Here is a 17,518-nt window from a genome sequence, read left to right on the forward strand (position 1 = left end):
TGAGAATTGACTTAGAATATTTTGCTAAATTTCTGTTTTCAGGACCTAGTGTTCTATTTGGTGTCCTTCTGTACCTCTCCTTGACAGATGTATATTTTATAAATCATTGTATCTTAGCTCATGCACATTTCTTCATAATAGGCATCTGTTAGCAGCAAGGGATGTGATGCTTGGTATTGTCTGGTCTGGATTTATGTCCTGCAGGAAGAACCAGATGCAGGGAGAACCAGCTCCATGGTGGTTGACCTGGTCCTTATGGTTTTCTTTATGATGCCAATTTCATGATCATTTGGTGTTTTTCAAGAGGAGTTTGGAGACACTTTGCTTTGGACTGCATATTTTCTTGTAGAAATTAATGCAATGATGGTATTACTCCTAATATTTCATGTGTTATTTTAGCTTAAATTACAACCTGAATTTTATGACTTTTAGAATGTTTGTATTTGCCCAGAAGCACTTTTTTCTCTATACATGTGGGTCTGGTAAATGACATGGACTTCAAAAGTAGGAAAGAATGTTGGTTTAACTTATTTGATCTCTCACATGCCTCCTTGAGAAGAAATTTGTGGCTGCTTTTCTTACCTTAATCAAGAACCATCTTTAGCATGTCTTATTTGTAAGATCCAGTCTTGGGTATTACATGTTTCAGTAAAATACATAGCCGCCACCCAAGAGGTCACTTTAAGTTAAGGGAAATAAAGATGTAGCAAACTAAGGTGAGAAGACACTTACCTCTCCTGGTTTCCACCTTGGTCACATTTGGCATCTGTTTTTCCTTCCTGTCAAAGTGCCAAATGACATGTTTTTTAAACATTAGAGTGATTGTAGTTTTTTTCAGAATTTAGCGGAAACTTTGAAGTAACTAAAGACACAGTCATATTCTGCAAAGCTTAGATTTAGGTGAGTAGGCAGATAGTTTTCATTTATGTAATTTTTTTGTGATGTTCCTGCCAAGGCTTCCAGAGTTTTTTGAGGTTGCTGAGTTTATAAGGACTCAGCAAAAACATTTTGGAACACTTAACTGTGAGCCTGTAGTCTGTCTGCTTTGTGTGATACTGGTTTTGATTGTTCTCAGTACCTAGTCTTCCTGCCTTTTTTTTTTTTTTTTTTGAGTACATAGAGGAGCGTTTATGAATGCTATTATTCGAAGTCTGGTTGATTTCCTTGGAGGGATGTTGATTTTGCTGGGCTGACTTCTATAAAGTTCTGTGTGGCTTTGCAGTCTTCCCTCAATTTGCTGAAATCCTGCAGCGCTCTCCCCATGTGGAAAGCTCCAGCCTTCTGAGTAAGGACCTGAAGCAAATAGGGAGATGTGTTCAAAGGCTTAAGAAAGGTGTGTTTTTCTCTTTAAAATCTGGATCTTTACATTGCTTCATTTATGAGTTTTAAACCTGAAGCACACAGGTCCAAAGCCTGAGGAAGGTGGAGGTGGTACGTAGTAGGTAGGTAAGGAAACAGGAAAGGCAAAATGAAATCTTGTCACTGGGCCTGTGCATTTGCTGCCAAAGGTTGCACCCGCTCGTCATTACTAACTGTGAAATAGTGGGAACGGCAGAGGATATATTCTGAACTGATAAAATTCGGTTGCTAGTTTTCTTTTAATTCTTTCTTTGAAGCTCTCCAGCACTTTAGTTAGTTGGTGCTTTAGTGAAGGAACTGTGAGGAAAACTTGATCCCTATGTCTTGTATTTGTTTTACAGAGGTTTTGTTACAAATAAGTGTTTATCATCCTAGTTTCCTAGCCCCTAACTTTCTACATTGTCCTCCCCCCAAAATAAAGGTTCTATCACTATTTGTAATAAGTCATAATGTGTTGTGAATGCAGTCTTGCCAGGTGTGGGCACAGTTCCAAGAATGGACATGTAATCTTCCCATTTGGTCTGAAGGCAACTAAAATGGGTCCAAGATGCAAATTATCAAGGGAAGAGTCCTTTGAGTTGGCCCAAAAGTCTGCTTATCTTTCCCTTTGACTTCACGTGAGATGGACGGCAGCAGGGTGACTCTGTGTGCTCTGGAGCCCCTGCCACACCTTCCCCCATTAGGCTGGCTTCCCTGACTCCATGCCTGGAGGAGCAGTAGAACCCCCAGTTGCCCTGCCCCAGGGGAATGTGCTTTCAGGAAATGGGGTGAGTGAGTAGACATGAGAATGGACCTCCAGGGGCTTTTAAAAAAGCCTTGAATTCAGCTCTTGTCTTTGTGCTCACACAGTTAAAAAAACAGGCTTGGCAGCAGGGCTAGATAGTGACTAGGTGAGGAGCTGAGGTCTCCTTTTTGCCAGTGTCTTCCCTTTGGTCTTGTAGCCCATTTCCTGCTTTGCTCTATGGTTTTGAAGCTGTTTTTTACCTTTAGAAGTCCCTTTCTGTTATGCTGTTTTTGGCCTCTCTCAACTCTTGAGAGGCCCTCTGTCCCAATTTTACTTGGTGCTGTTACTGGTTTTGGAGTATCTATCCAGTTAGCCTGTCAAGGTAGTAGGAGCTGGTTGTAGGGGAATTCTAAATCCCCCCTCTATAAATTGGGCCACCCTCTTCTCAAACACCAGTGTTTTTTCTGCTTGTTTATATGCCGGCATGTGTCAAATATCTTTTTAAAGGGAAAAATGCTGCCCCTGATAAGATTTGAATATCTCTTTTTATAACCATGTAAATGGAAGAAATGGATGGTTTTGTTTTTGGTTTTTCAGCAAGACAAATTTCTTAGCTGTATTGGAACAGTGGAGTATATTTGGATGAACTGCAATCACGAGGAACACTATTAGTGGAATAACAATTCCTTGATAAGTCTTGTGATTATTTCATTAACAACTCATTTGTACTTGAAAGCAGCAGAAGTATACTTACAGAAAAAATATGAGTGTGAACTCTTGGTTTAATTGCATAGATGTAGAAGTATAGAATAAAAGTGTGCACTTGTATATATATTTCTCTGTGTGTTTGTATTAGTTTCCTATGGCTGCTGTAAGAAAGTACTACAGCGTGGTAGCTTACAACAACAGAAATGTATTCTCTTATAGTTCTAGAGGCCAAAAGTCTGAATGAGGCTTAGGGGCTAAAATCAAGGTGCCAGCAAGGCAGTGGTTCCTCTGGAGACTAGGGAGGATCAGTTTCCTTGCTATTTCCAGCCTCTGGCACTGCATTTCTCACATTCCTTACAAGGGGCATTTGGCCCCTTCATCCATCTAATAGCATAGCACTGTTTCATTCTGCTTTCCTCTTTCCACTCTGACTTTCTTCTTTTCTCTATCAAATCTTGGCCCACCTGAGTAATCCAGAATTATCTCCTCCTATCAAGAAACTTAATCACATCTTCAAAGTCTTTGCCATATAAGGTGACATTCACAGACGGCAGGGCTTAGATTGTGGACGTGCTGGGGGCCCTTATTCAGCCTGCTGCAGTGAGCACACAGGGTTGTGTGTGTCTGTGTCCTCTGAACTGGTCTATAAGCAGGTACACCCCAGTAGCAATGAGCATACCCAATCACCCCAAGTCCAGTTCTTGTATCTAAATACTAAATAATATTCTTCACTAAAAGGGACTAGGTTTTTTTACCCCCCTCCCCTCCTTTTTTTTTTTAAAGAAATGGCTGATTCTAGGGAGAAGCCTGGAACATCCTGTTGTACCAGAAAGTAAAGTGGTACTCATAAAATAATGGAGACAGGTCAAAAAAACCAGAGACCGGATAGAACTTCTACTGGTCAAAACTGGGCAATCTGAACTTTGAAATAAATAATGAACGTAGATTACAACCCATCAAATAAAATAGTAAATTCAGCCTTTACTGATAAAAATATATAAATTTATAGGTTCAAAGTTTGATGAGGTATTTACTTAGTTTCTAAGTATTTTTCTACAGCATACTGATTAATTACAATGAGAAAAAGTTGCAGTTGACAGTGGAGAAGCCTGGCAGATCAAAATGAATATGATTAAGTGGTGGGACAGGTTAAAATTGTGTGCCACTGGAGGATGCAAAGAGAAGAGCATCACTTCTATGATATGTCAGAGATGCATAATCTGAACTTAATCATGAGGAAATGTAAAGATAAACCCAAGGTGAAGAACATTCTACAAAATAACTAGATGGTAATTTTCATAAAGTGGCACAGTTGTGAAAATTAAGGAATATGATGTAATGTAATAGTGGGGTCTAATAGCCAGTTGGTAGTTCTAAACTTCACTGTATGGGGATGTGGTTAGGCCACTTATTAGTGGACCCCTGGTTTAATTATCTAGGTCTTTCTTGGGCTGGTTACCTTCTACAGAGAAAACTCTTCACATCTGCCTGCCTGCAGGGTAAAGTCTAGGGTGCCAGCATTTTACAGGCTGGATGGAAGAAGTCTAAGCATCCTAACATTTAGCAAACAAGTCCCCATTTCCACTCTGGTGTCTCGTATCATTTGTGCCTGGTGACCCTCAGCCAGAGATGTTCTTCAAAAAATCTCTCCAGTGAATACAGCTCCATTCTTTTGCCTGGGTTGGGGAGGGACATTTGGGCATTGAAGCAGAGGTTGGGATCTGGGGATCTAACTTTTGGATAACCATTCTTTTTTACTAATCCTGCTTGTTTTAGCCACTCTTCTCCCCACCTTCCCCCTCCTCCTGGCCTTTGAGTATTGTGTGGTATGGCTTTGATGGGTTCTGTTCTCTTTTACTTGTCATCCTAAATAACTTTCTTTTGGCTCTTAGCTCTTGCAACCTTCCCTAATGTAGTACTTGTCTAGGCTGCCACAATAAGGTACCTCAGAGTAGGTGGTTTAGACAGCCAGAGACAAAATTATTTTATCACAGATTTAGAGGCCAGAAGTCTTGAGATCAAGGTGTCAGCAGGGCTGGTTTCTCCTGAAAGCCTCTCTCCTTGGTGTGTAGATGGCTGGCCTCTCCTTGTGTCTTCATATCGTCTTCCTTCTGTGTGTGTCTGTGTCTTCATCTCCTCTTCTTATAAAGACACCAGCCATATTGAATTAGAGTCCACCCAATGACCTTATTTTAACTTAATTACGTCTTTATTTTTTTTTTAAGATTTTATTTATTTATTTGAGAGAGCAAGAAGGAGAGAGAGAGAGAGAGCACATGAGAGGGGGAAGGGTCAGAGGGAGAAGCAGACTCCCCACTGAGCAGGGATCCCGATGTGGGACTCGATCCCGGGACTCCAGGATCATGACCTGAGCCGAAGGCAGTCACTTAACTGACTGAGCCACCCAGGCGCCCTTAATTACTTCTTTAAAGACTGTCTCCAAATACAATCACATCTAAGGTACTGGGGGTAAAGACTTCAACATACGAATTTTGGAGGGCACAGTTCAGCCCATAGCACCCATCTGACCATTGCCTTTGGCAGCATTAGCACTAAGGCCTGCACTTGCCATGACATGCACAGTGCCCTGTTTCCACAGGCCTCACTTCTGCTGGGCCATGGGAGCAGATGGGACTGAACAGGCTCAAGTGTGAAGTTGTGAATGTTGGAACCAAGGGTTTGTTCTTAATGAGTTCTGAAATACTGTTCTTAATGGCCTTTTATTTAGCTTTTAATCATCTCTGGCTTAAAGGATTTGGTAATACTTAGCTCTGACCGACTAGGAGGCTCTTACCACACTGACACGGAAATGATGAGGAAATGAAAGAGCGTACACCACCACCCGCAAACTCTACTCTCCATCCCTGTTCCACCCTTCCCTTCCTCTGGCCCCATCCTTCCCCTCCCAAATCAAATTACTTTTACTTCTAAAATTTGCTTGCTGCTGTCTGCTTTCGCCTCTTGATTTTTTGCAGCTAGACAATTAGAAAAATTATTTTACGTCAATAGTGTTTCTCATGTGTCTAAGATTGGTAATTATAGTCAGTAACATCCTGAGAGTTGGATGATGTAAGTGAAAATTCTTAGCAAATTTGAAAAGCCATGTAAAACTAAGATTGAGATTTTATCTGTCCTGTCCTTGTAACGGTGGACTTGCATCTTTAAATGCAAGGCATGTTTTGGTAATCATGTCAGTGTAATGTTATCATAAGGAAAAGATTTGCGTTTTTCCTCCTTAATGTAATATCTGTGAAGGTGGTTCAGAAGTGTGAAGAATCTTTGTGCTTCAGAATTTGAAGGGACATTAGAGATAAATTTGAATAACGCTCTTTATCAATAGGGAAGCTAACGTCCACAGACTAAGCATTAGTGTGAGAATGAGTGATAATTCCAGGTGGGATTGAAGTCTGGATCATCTGGCAGTCCGTTTGCTAATGTTACTTCATATCCCATATTTTTTAATGAGATCTATGTTTCTAAAATGACCGTGACAAAATCGAAGAATATATTTTATTCAATTAGTAATACAGAAGAAAAAAGTAGTACTGAATTATATGGGTCAAGTTGCTTGTTTCAAATACTGTTTTTCAAAGACCTGCAAAAATTATTTAGAGATGCGTGCTGCTATAACCCTTGGCCATGAGGAGATTGTGTGTGTGTGTGTGTGTGTGTGTGTGTGTGTGTGTGTAACCAGGAATAATTAATGTAGGTAGAATGGATTTTATTTCACTAGGCAAGGTGGAGGAATGTTAATGCTTTGATTTGGGTTTGAACGTTGGGTTTTAGGCTCCCCCATAATTGTCATAGCATGGAGTGCTTTATCAGAGTGGAATCTTTTAGTGTATTTAATTCCTGGGTAAAACATCCCTTTAAAAAAGTGCTTCTCTTCTCTGAAGTCTGAATATGCTTTGAACACTGCTTTACTTTCAAACTTTAGCACAGATGTGCTCTGTGAACCACTGTCAGCATCCCCCTGGGAACTTTTTAGGAATGCAGAGTCTCAGGCATCTCAGGCACCACCCCAGACCTGCTGTATTTTAACAAGATTTCTCATGTGATTCATATATACAAGAAAGGATGAAAAACATTGGCCTAGGGCAGTGGTTCACAACATTCAGTCCCTGGAGCACTCAGCATTAACAACATTACCTGTAATGTTAGAAAATGCAAATTCTCAGGCCAAACATCCCAGACCTACTGAAACAGAAACTGGGTGAATCCAAAGTACATGTTTTAACAAGCCCTATACATGATGCCAATTCATGCTGAAGTTTAAGAGCCACTCTGAGCAATGTGTTTCTAGCAGTTTGTAAGATAATACATTTTACATCATGATCTCTCTCTCTGTCTGTCTCTCTCTCTCACACACACAAACACGCATGTGCGCATGCACACAAGTAACTTAGGAGTTTTATAAAATAGTGCTTATCTTGGGGCGCCTGGGTGGCTCAGTTGGTTAAGCGACTGCCTTCGGCTCAGGTCATGATCCTGGAGTCCTGGGATCGAGTCCCACATCGGACTCCCTGCTCGGCAGGGAGTCTGCTTCTCCCTCTGACCCTCCCTCCTTTCATGTGCGCTCTCTCTCTCTCTTTTTCATGCTCTCTCTTTCAAATAAATAAATAAAATCTTTAAAGAAAAAAACAGTACTTATCTTACTGCATAGTAAGATATACTCTGGTATTTTCAGTTTTGTTCTCTTAAATATATATATATGTATGTATAAACTTATAGAGTGCTCTTGAGCAGGGTCTCTTTTTGTTTGTTTTCTTTTTTTAAATTATTTTATTTTATTTCATAATGATAAGTGTACTCTTTAATCCCCGTCTTGTATTTCCCCCACACCACCACCCACCTCCCCTGTGGTAACCATCAGTTTGTTCTCTTTAAGAAAGGGTCTCTTCTTTTGTGCCATGGCCCCTTCAGCAGTCGGGTAATGCTCTGGATCTCTTGTCAGAATAATGCTTCTAAGTACATACAGTAATATACATGGAGCTGCAGGAAAACCGGTTACAGCGTTTAACACGTATGTTTAACAAAATATTAAACAAATTTTTGATAGGGTAGTGCATTTCTTTATTCATACTTTAATTTAGTGGTGGGTCTAGTAACTACTATCATTTCAAAGTAGGGATGAGTATAAATTATATTTTTAAAATATCTGCAGTAACTGTTAGGTGGTGTGAAAATTGTTGTGATTTCTATTGATAACAGTTGCAGCTACTGATAATAATACTGTGGTTCATTGCATACATTCATATTTGAAAAAACTGCTACATTTCAGCTTAAGGTAAGTGAAAAAAAGATGGAATTTTTTTTCACCATCGAATTTCAGATTTCCAGAATTCTACTGATAGACCCCTATGGAACTGAGGTTAAGAACCCTTTCTCCTAAAGAGGAATGCTCCTTTACAGAACAGTTTTCAGGCTTTAAATTGAAACTATGCCAAAAAATTATCTTTCTGCAACTTCTTAAAACTGGTTCTTCATAGATGGCATATTTTCTTGTTTTTTAGCACCATAGTAATGGATTTTGTTTTTAGAATTTTCTTTTCTGTTGTTTTACTGAGACCTTGCAAGGTCACCTGGAAGCCCACATCCACGCTATTGATAATGTTCCTGCTCTAGTCTCCCCTGTCTCAATGCATGCACCCAGTTGCTCAGGCCAGATTCCTGGGAGTCATTCCCTGGGTCATGGGTTCTGGATTCAGGATTGAATCCATAATTTATTAGCTTTATAACCTTGGACATGTTACTTACCCACTCATTACTTCTTTCTCTACGTATGAGACTGGGATGATAGTAGTGCCTGCCTCGTATGATTGTTCTGAGTGTTAAGTGAGATATCCCATGTATTGCGTTAGTGTGACCAAGTCCAAGTTTGTCCACTGGCCACACGATAGAGCAATAAGTCAAGGGCAAGATGTTGGGGCAAGGAAAGCAATTTTATTTAGAAAGCCAGCAAACTGATGGTGGATTAGGAGTATTGTCCCAAAGAACCATCTCACCAGGCATGATATTTGAGATCCTTTTATGTTAGGAAGAGGGGGAAGTAGGAGAGGGTTAGAGTCAAAAGGTGACTGACGTCTGTAAACATCTGAAGAAGGTTGTATAACTTCTTTGTCCTTGGGTCAGTTGATCTTTGCGTACAGGAATCTGGTCATGTCATTCTGTAAATGTTGAACATAGCAGAGTCATTTTGTACATACTTCCTTATTTCCCTGGGTAAGGTAGATTTTGGATAGAAAACAGTTTTTGCAAATCTTAGCTGTAACATGCCTATGTGCAGGGGTAAGCAGAAGTTTCTAAGCTGTAAGTCACAGTACCAATGGAAGTAGAAGCAATATGGAGTCAGACATGTAAGTTTCTCTGCTGCGTTAGAGCAATGATTTGCTGGGACTAAGTGGTTAGTAAATGTTATTCATTATAATTACCCCTGATTTCTCCCTGCTCTCATTCCTTAAACCCAATTTATCAGAAAGTTTATGTAGATCCTCCCTACAAAAATATATTTAAAATTGATCTACTTCTGCCTGTTTTTATTGCCATTGTTCTACTCTAAGCTTCCGTACTCTAGCTTGGGCTCCTAACTGGTGTCTGCTTCCTCTTGACTCATTTCAATCCATTTTCCTGTAACAATCATATGCTCTTTTTTAAAAGTTTTAAATGGATGATCTTTAAAAAGTGAAATACACAGTGATCACTGTGTATTTCAAACCCTTCAACTGGCTTCCCATTAAACCTTTCCTTGACTTACACACTTGTATGTTTGGCCCCTATCTCATCTACAGTGTTACTTTATGCTGTGTTATTTTCCTGGTCAGTCTCTAATTTCCCATTTACCCACTATTCTGTGGCCACATGGGCTTTTCAATCATTTGAATAGCCTAATCCTTTCATGCTTTAAGGCCATTGTGTATGACCCTCCCTCTGCTTAGATGATGGGGGTTTCTCTCCCTCCCCAGCCTCTCCTCCTTCTCATCTCTGCAAGTATTTAGTTCCTCAGGGAGCCTTCTGTAACCACTCTCCCGAAATTAGGGCACAGTGTTCCTCTTCTACCAGTCTGAAGCTCCCTAAACACATCAAAACGTTGACATTTCCTCTGTTATGGGGAAAAGGTTGATCAACAGCCTGCGATTATCAAGCATGTAACTCCAAGAGGAGTGTGCACCTTTACCATAAAGATAAATATTACACATTATGAACATTAAGTGATTGTAGAGCTATTTTTAGAAATAAATTGTTATCTCAAAATTGTACAGCCTAGCTCTTTGATATTGGTATTAAAGAACAAAGAGAAGCCTGCCCGTTGACTAGTCTGCAGTAGGGTGATGGAGTTAATCATAACCCCATCATGGGCCTTCTCATTACTGTCAATCATTTCTGCTCCAAAGAGTGTAACAGAAGTCATAAGATTTCCCTCTTTGAAGTAGTTGCCTGGTTGCTGATAAAATCCTTTGTGTTTTTCTCTCTTAAAGTGAATGGTCAGGTTTGCTTCTCAGACATGAGAAAAGAAGGTGTCTCATAATTAGAGGGTGGAAACCAGTGAGGGCAGTGTCTGGATCCTGGTTGATTTTTGAGTTCAGGGTAAAGTGGCAGAATGGCTGTTTGATTGAACTAGGTCAGATTTCTCTGTGTTTTCCAATTTCTGCCTGTTAACTTATTTTTTATTTTAATTAATCCTAGGCCAGAGAAGGGAGGCACTCGCCAGGAAGAAGGTCATAGGAATTCCAAATCATGATGTGAACTGCTTTCACAGTTACCTTTGTAGCTTTTCTTTCAAATAGGGGACTTTAAAGAATTCCAAAGAACACTGGGACATATGCTTAAATTTAGGACAATTAGTATAAGTGGGATGACTGGCACTTCTACTCTGTGCACCCTGTTTGGCTGAATGGTATTCCTGATTATATAAAAAGTATGGTCTCTTTTGGGGAAAGACTACTTTTTGTTGGCTTATTTTAGTAGAACCTATGCACAAATATTCTTTGTGCTGTGGGGTAATGATAATCATTTGGAAAATGATATATCTAAAAATAAAATACAGTTTTCTGATTGCAGAAAAGTAACGTAAGTTTAATTTAAAAAAATTCCAGCAACCCACAGGTAACATCATACTCAATGGTGAAAAGCCAAAAGCTTTTTCTCTAAGACTAGGAACAAGACAAGGATGTCAGTTCTCACCACTTTTATTCAACATAGTACTAGAAGTCTTAGCTGCAGCATTCAGTCAAGAAAAAAAATAAAAGACATCCAAATTGGTAAGGAAGAAGTAAAACTGTCACTGTTTGCAGATGACATGGTATTATATAGAGAAAACCTAAAGAGTCCACTAAAAAACTATTAGAACTGATAAATGAATTCAGTAAAGTTGCAGGATACAAAATTAATATGCAAAAATCTGTTGGGTTTCTATATGGTAATAATGAACTAGCAGCAAGAGAAATTAGGAACACAATCCCATTTACAATAACATCAGTAAGAATAAAATACTTAGGAATAAATTTAACCAAGGAGGTGAAAGACCTATACTCTGAAAACTATAAGACATTGATGAAAGAAATTGGAGATGACACAAATAAATGGAAAGATAGACCATACTTATGGACTGTTAAGAATTAATGTTGTTAAAATGTCCATACTAACCTAAAACAGTCACAGATTCAATGCAGTCCCTATCAAAATACCAGTAGTACTTTTCACAGAACCAGAACAAGCAATCCTAAAATTTATATGGAACCATAAAGGACCCTGAATGGCAGCAATCTGGAGAAAGAAGCACAAAGTTGGAGGTATCACAACCGCAGAATCCAGAATACACTGCAAAGCTATAGTACTCAAACAGTATGGTCCTGGCACAAAGATAGACATGTAGATCAGTTGCATGGGACAGATAACCCAGAAAATAACCCACACTTACATGTTCAGTAAATCTATGACCAAGGAGGCAAGAATGTACACTGGGGAAAAGACCATCTCTTCAGTAAGTAGTTTTGGGAAAACTGGTCAGCAACATGCAAAAGAATGAAACCAGACCATTTCTTACACCATACACAAAAATAAACTCAAAATGGATAGAAGACGAAAATGTATGACCTGGAACCAAAAAACTCCTAAAAGAAAACATAGGCAGTCAGCTCTTGGGCGGTGCCCTTAGCAATATTTTTCTGGATCTGTCTCCTCAGGCAAGAGAAAAAAAGCAAAAACTCAACTATTGGGACAGCAAAAAGCTTCTGCACAGCAAAAGAAACCATCAACAAAACAAAAAGGAAACCTACTGAATGGGAGAAGATATTTGCAAATGATATCTCTGATAAGGGGTTAATATCCAAAATATATGAAGAACTCATAGAACTCAACTCCAAAAACCCCAAATAATTGATTAAAAATTGGGCAGAGCACCTGAATAGACGTTCTTCCAAAAGAAGACATACAGATGGCCAGGAGACACATGAAAAGATGTTCAACATCACTCATCATCAGAGAAATGCAAATTATAATCACAATGAGACATCACCTCCCACAGACAGAATGGCTGATGACTATTATAAAAAAGACAAGAAATAACAGTGTTAGTGAGGATGTGGAGAAAAGGGAACCCTCATGCACTGTTGGTGGGAATGTATATTAGTGCAATGACTATGGAAAACAGTATGGAGGTTCCTCAAAAAATTAAAAATAGAAGTACTGTGTAATCCAGGAATTCTGCTCTGGAAGAAGAAAACAAAAATGTTAATTTGAAAAGATATAGGCACCCCTATGTTTATTGCAGTGTTACTTCTAATAGCCAAGATATGGAAGCAAGCCAAGTACCCATCCACAGATGAATGGATTAATAAGATGTACACCATGTACAGTGGCGTAATAGCCATAAAAAGGATGGAAAGCTTGCCATTTACCACAACGTGGATGGACCTAGAGTGTATTACGCTAAGTGAAATAAGTCAAAGACAAATGCCACATGATTTCACTTATATGTAGAATCTAAAAAACAAAATCGGTGAACAAACAAACAAATATACCCAGAAATAGAGATAAGTGCAGAGAACATAAATGCAGAGAACAAACTGGTGGTTGCTAGAGGGGTGGGAGGATGGGCTAAATAGGTGAAGGGGATTAAGAGGTCAAATTTCCAGTTATAAAATAAGTCATGGGGATGAAAATTACAGTATAGGGAATATAGTCAATACTGTTGGAATAGCTTTGTATGATGACAGGTGGTAAATACATTTATCATAGTGAGCATTCTGTATCACTGTGTTGTATACCTGAAACTAATATGTTCTGTGTCAGCTATACTTTAATCAAAAAAAGATACTGTACCACAGTTCTGCACTCCCATCAATCCAAAGTTTTCATATTTTTCTTATTCCCCTATAGATGTATGTTTATTTTTCTATGTAATTGTAATCTTGCAGTGATCATCTTGTATTTTGCTTTTTGTTGTGTTATATTTTTCATGTTTCATTTTTAATGGCTGTGTAGCATTCTGTCAAGTAGATACGTCATTCTAACCATTCTCTTGTGGTTGGTTTGCTTTATGGTGTATTTTTTATGATATGTTTTAAATGATGTCTTTGTTATGTTTTAATTTTGCAGGCAGAGACATTTGTTTGGGTTAACAATGCATCAGCGCATTCCCAGAGTGTTGCCAAGGCCAAATATGAGTTTTTATTTGGCAGATCTGAAGAGAAACCTCCAGATACTAGTAAGTGTTTCCTGACCCTCTTCCTTCAGGTAACAGATGTGAAGTGCTACTGAACTTTCGTATCTCAGAAGCTGAGAATTCTTCAAACCAAGAACTGATTTGAAATTACCCAGAACAGGCTACAAGAATCACATCCAGTATTTCTTAGAAAATTTGTTTTGAAGAAGAATTAAAGTGAGCAGGTTTCAAAGAGGAGGAAGGCAGCAATGAGGGTGGAGAAGTACTCAGAAGGTGATAAAGGGGATATTAGTGTGTCTTGGGAGTTAGCTAGGAAAGGGATACTGCATGTGCTTAGGAGCCCGGGCTCTGGAGCTGGACTTCCTGCATTTGAATTCTGGTCTTGTAGTTTATGAAGTTTGTGACCGTGAGTAGGCTAATCTGTTTGTGCCTCAGTTCTGTCATCTGTAAATGGGATTATACAGGTTATAAATAAGTTAGTTACACCTGTCTCAGAGTTCTCTTAAGGTTTTAAATAAATTGACATATATAAAGATCTTAGAGCCACATGCGGCATGTAATAAGTGCTATAAAAGTGTTTGCTGATGTTATTATTTATTGTAATCATCATCATCATCACCATGTCCCTGACATTTGAAGTACAGTCCTGACTCTCCTCGATTCTGTCACTGTCTGACACTGATTTTTGTTTTGGGTAGACAAGGAATCTGACCTAATGTAGTTGTCGTTCAGTTGAAAAAAAATCAAATAATAACTGCATTTTGGACTTCTATGTTAGATAGGAATATGTGATGGACCTCATATTATTTGGGGATAGCAAGATTGTAGTGTATCTGCAGCCATTTAAGAATTTCTTTTGCCCTAATCATGAATACTTATTAGATATTTCATTAGTTGAGGACTCTTAAATGAAGTATAAACCAGCTTGATTATTTTTTTTTAAAGATTTTATTTATTTATTTGACAGAGAGAGACACAGCAAGAGAGGGAACACAAGCAGGGGGAGTGGGAGAGGGAGAAGCAGGCCTCCCGCGGAGCAGGGAGCCCGACGTGGGGCTCGATCCCAGGACCCCGGGATCATGAACTGAGCCGAAGGCAGATGTTTAACGACTGAGCCACCCAGGTGCCCCCAGCTTGATTATTTTTTAAAAATCATTCTGCTTTTATTAGAGTGCCCCCAATTTGCTATTTATCTTTCAGCATAAATATTTAACTATTCTGGGCTTGAGGTTTGGGGCACTTAATCATTATTCACTATTTCTCAGACAGGAAGTACTGATTCAACAAGACTATTTAAAACTTCTCAAACAAAACAAAACAAAACCCGAAAAAAAACTACAAAAAACTCCTTCTTGACATTGCTTTAACTTCGCATGTCACATTGTGATTTTATGCTGATTAAGCTATTTTTTTACTTTGATAAAAAATGATTTTTTCTTTACTATGTAGAAATAATATGAAATGTCTGCATAGTTCTCTGACTTGGTGGGTGAGTTTGGTTCTTCCTTACTTAACAGGTTTTGAGTATACCTGTATACCTGAGGCAAATCAGAATGACATTTTCATGACATTTTAAACCTGTTTTTATTTGCCTTGGTAAAAATGGTTAGTAGTATTTGTTTCTAGCGTGATATTGTTCTGCAGGTGTGAAAGTATGCATGCATTCATTGAATAAATACGTTTAAGGAAAACTTACAGTGTGTAGTCACCTGTACTGGGGACTGTGAGGATGCAGAGAAGTACAGATACAGTTCTTCCATTAGGAGCTTATTCTTTGGTCAGGGAGAAACAGATCTGTGAGTGACTAGAGGGAGGGACTAATCATTTTCAGCCGCGACTTCATGGAGGAGGTAGAAGTTGAACTTTTTCATAAAGAATGACCAGTGTTCTGATTAGTATGGTTTTTGGGGAGGGCATTTCAGATTGGAGGGAATGGTATGAGCAAGGGTATGGTGGCAGAAAATAAAAATTGTTTGAAGGACAGGAAGGAGACTAGCCTGGTTGGTTAACAAAATATCTCAGTGAAAGATAAGTTTAGCAAGATAATCATTTAAAAAGGGGCAAAATCATGTAGGGCCTTCTAAGACAAGGTAAAGAGTTTGTACATTATCCAGGTATGCAAAAGGAAGTGGAAAATCAAGAAGGATTGATCTGGAAATTGGAATAGAGCAGCAGAAGCTGTTGCTTACCACAGGAGGGTTGTAAGATGCAAGTTTATATCTTTTTCATATCTTTTTCTTCTCATATCTTTACAAAAAATTATGGCGTTTTTTTTTTTCATTTCAAAAACACTATTGAAGTTTCTTTACATAGACTAGTCATCTGTCATCAAAACACTGCCCAAATTCAGAATACCACAGGGTAAGGTAGTAGAGAGAATAGGACGGTGTTTTTATTTGAATTTGATTGATAGACATACCTCTTCCCACAAAGGTTTTTTTCCTTAAAAAAAAAAAAAGTGAATTAGGGGCACCTGGGTGGCTCAGTTGGTTAAGCGTCTGCCTTCGGCTCAGGTCATGATCCCAGAGTCCTGGGATCGAGCCCTGCATCAGGCTCCCTGCTCGGCAGGAAGTCTGCTTCTCCCTCTCCCACTCCCCCTGCTTGTGCTTTCTCTCTCTGTGTCTCTCTCTGTCAAATAAATAAATAAAATATTTTTAAAAAACATGAATTAAATAAGTGACTTAAACTAGGTGCTCCAGAAACAGCCTGCTGGAGAAATGGATGCATCCCCAGTGATAGGTTCCATCACCCGAGGGGTGGTACCCTAGTAATGACATATTCAGATCAGGTAAATTCATTTGGTTCGTGATCCCCAGTTAGGCCCAAGGAAAGTGTCGCTGCTACAGGGAGAGAAGGCTTAGACTTTGCCATTGAGCAGGGACTTAACAGGAGTCATAGGTGGGAGGTTCTAGGGAAAACAAGTCAAGACTATTTGCACACTATAGCTTATTGCAGGGATTTTTGAATCGGTGACAAGACTTAGGGTGTTGGATGGGGTATAGGAGAACATGTGAATTGTAGGAAGATGGCTTGGAATTAAGATCTAGATTCTCATTATTTGTTCATCAATATAGTGAAAGGAAAGTGATGACTATGCTTGTCTGGTTTCTGTGTTCACTCTACTTTCTGGGAGCTTCAGCTTTCAGGAGCTTCTCAAGGGTGAGAGCAGTAGTTGGTGATTGTTGAGAGGCTTTGGGCTACGAGTGACTTCAGTTGTGCTGTGACTTAATGAGGCTGTGGTTCTCATCTTCCATCCCAGTCCGCTGTTGGAATACGTATGGAGCTGTATTGAACTTCAGAGAGATAGAAAAGAGGTATCATAGGAACCTCATGGGGGCTAACCATAGGCCTGTATTAATTAGTGTTTGGGTGACAATGCCTTTTAGACTTCCACTTACCACACTTTTCCTCTTTAGGTTGCCACACATAGATGACAAGCATGGCTTTTCTAAACTAGTCAGATAAAGTATACTTTAACAGAAGGGTGGCTTCATTTTGGGAAGGTATGTTTTTTGAAGTGTTTGTAAGGCAGTATCAGATGACCACAGTCAGTTGGTCTCTCTTTTATCAAAATCCGGAAGTCTTTGAAGAAGAGTAAAACTCTGGTCCTCAACTTACAGGAAGGACAAGTGACTTATGGAGTGTGTGAGGAAGTAAAAGGGCCTGTGGGATGCTAAATTAACTCTTAGAAGTTGACAAAATCTTACTCCCATGTTCTTTATTGATTTATAAACTAATTTTTAAGGTAAGTAGGTGAAGAAATGCACTTCAGAAAAAGAACCTGCCCAAGGGTGCACAGTTTAGAGCTTTCGAATGAAGTGGAGGGCAGGGAGGAGATAAAGGGACTGGGGATTGATATACCGATTTTCCAGAGCTCTGAGTTGGGGGAAAGCCACTCATGTGGAACTGAAACCCAGGCTGCAGCACAGAGGGGGTAGAGATCCAACTATATCTTCACATGATATCTAGAAATTGACACAAAACTGGTATTGGACTTATTGACCTTAAAAGAGCCAGTTATTTTACCAGCAAAATCAGTTTATTCAGGAATAGCAGAGGAATTG

At 39.2% G+C, this 17,518-nt stretch overlaps 1 protein-coding gene across 1 annotated transcript in view; it reads left to right on the plus strand.

Annotated features, from left to right (window-relative positions):
* Nucleotides 1-17,518, plus strand: part of PSD3 (pleckstrin and Sec7 domain containing 3) — a 492,408-nt gene that overhangs the window by 50,434 nt on the left and 424,456 nt on the right. The window contains exon 2 of the mRNA XM_028124024.2: nt 13,388-13,496. Coding sequence (XP_027979825.1) covers nt 13,388-13,496 — 109 coding nt within the window. The remainder of the gene's footprint in view (nt 1-13,387; nt 13,497-17,518) is intronic.

The sequence above is a fragment of the Eumetopias jubatus genome, unplaced genomic scaffold (genome assembly GCF_037043125.1).
Source record: "Eumetopias jubatus isolate StellerSeaLion01/CBP00866 unplaced genomic scaffold, mEumJub1_p1.0 scaffold_2, whole genome shotgun sequence".
Lineage (NCBI taxonomy): Eukaryota > Metazoa > Chordata > Mammalia > Carnivora > Otariidae > Eumetopias > Eumetopias jubatus.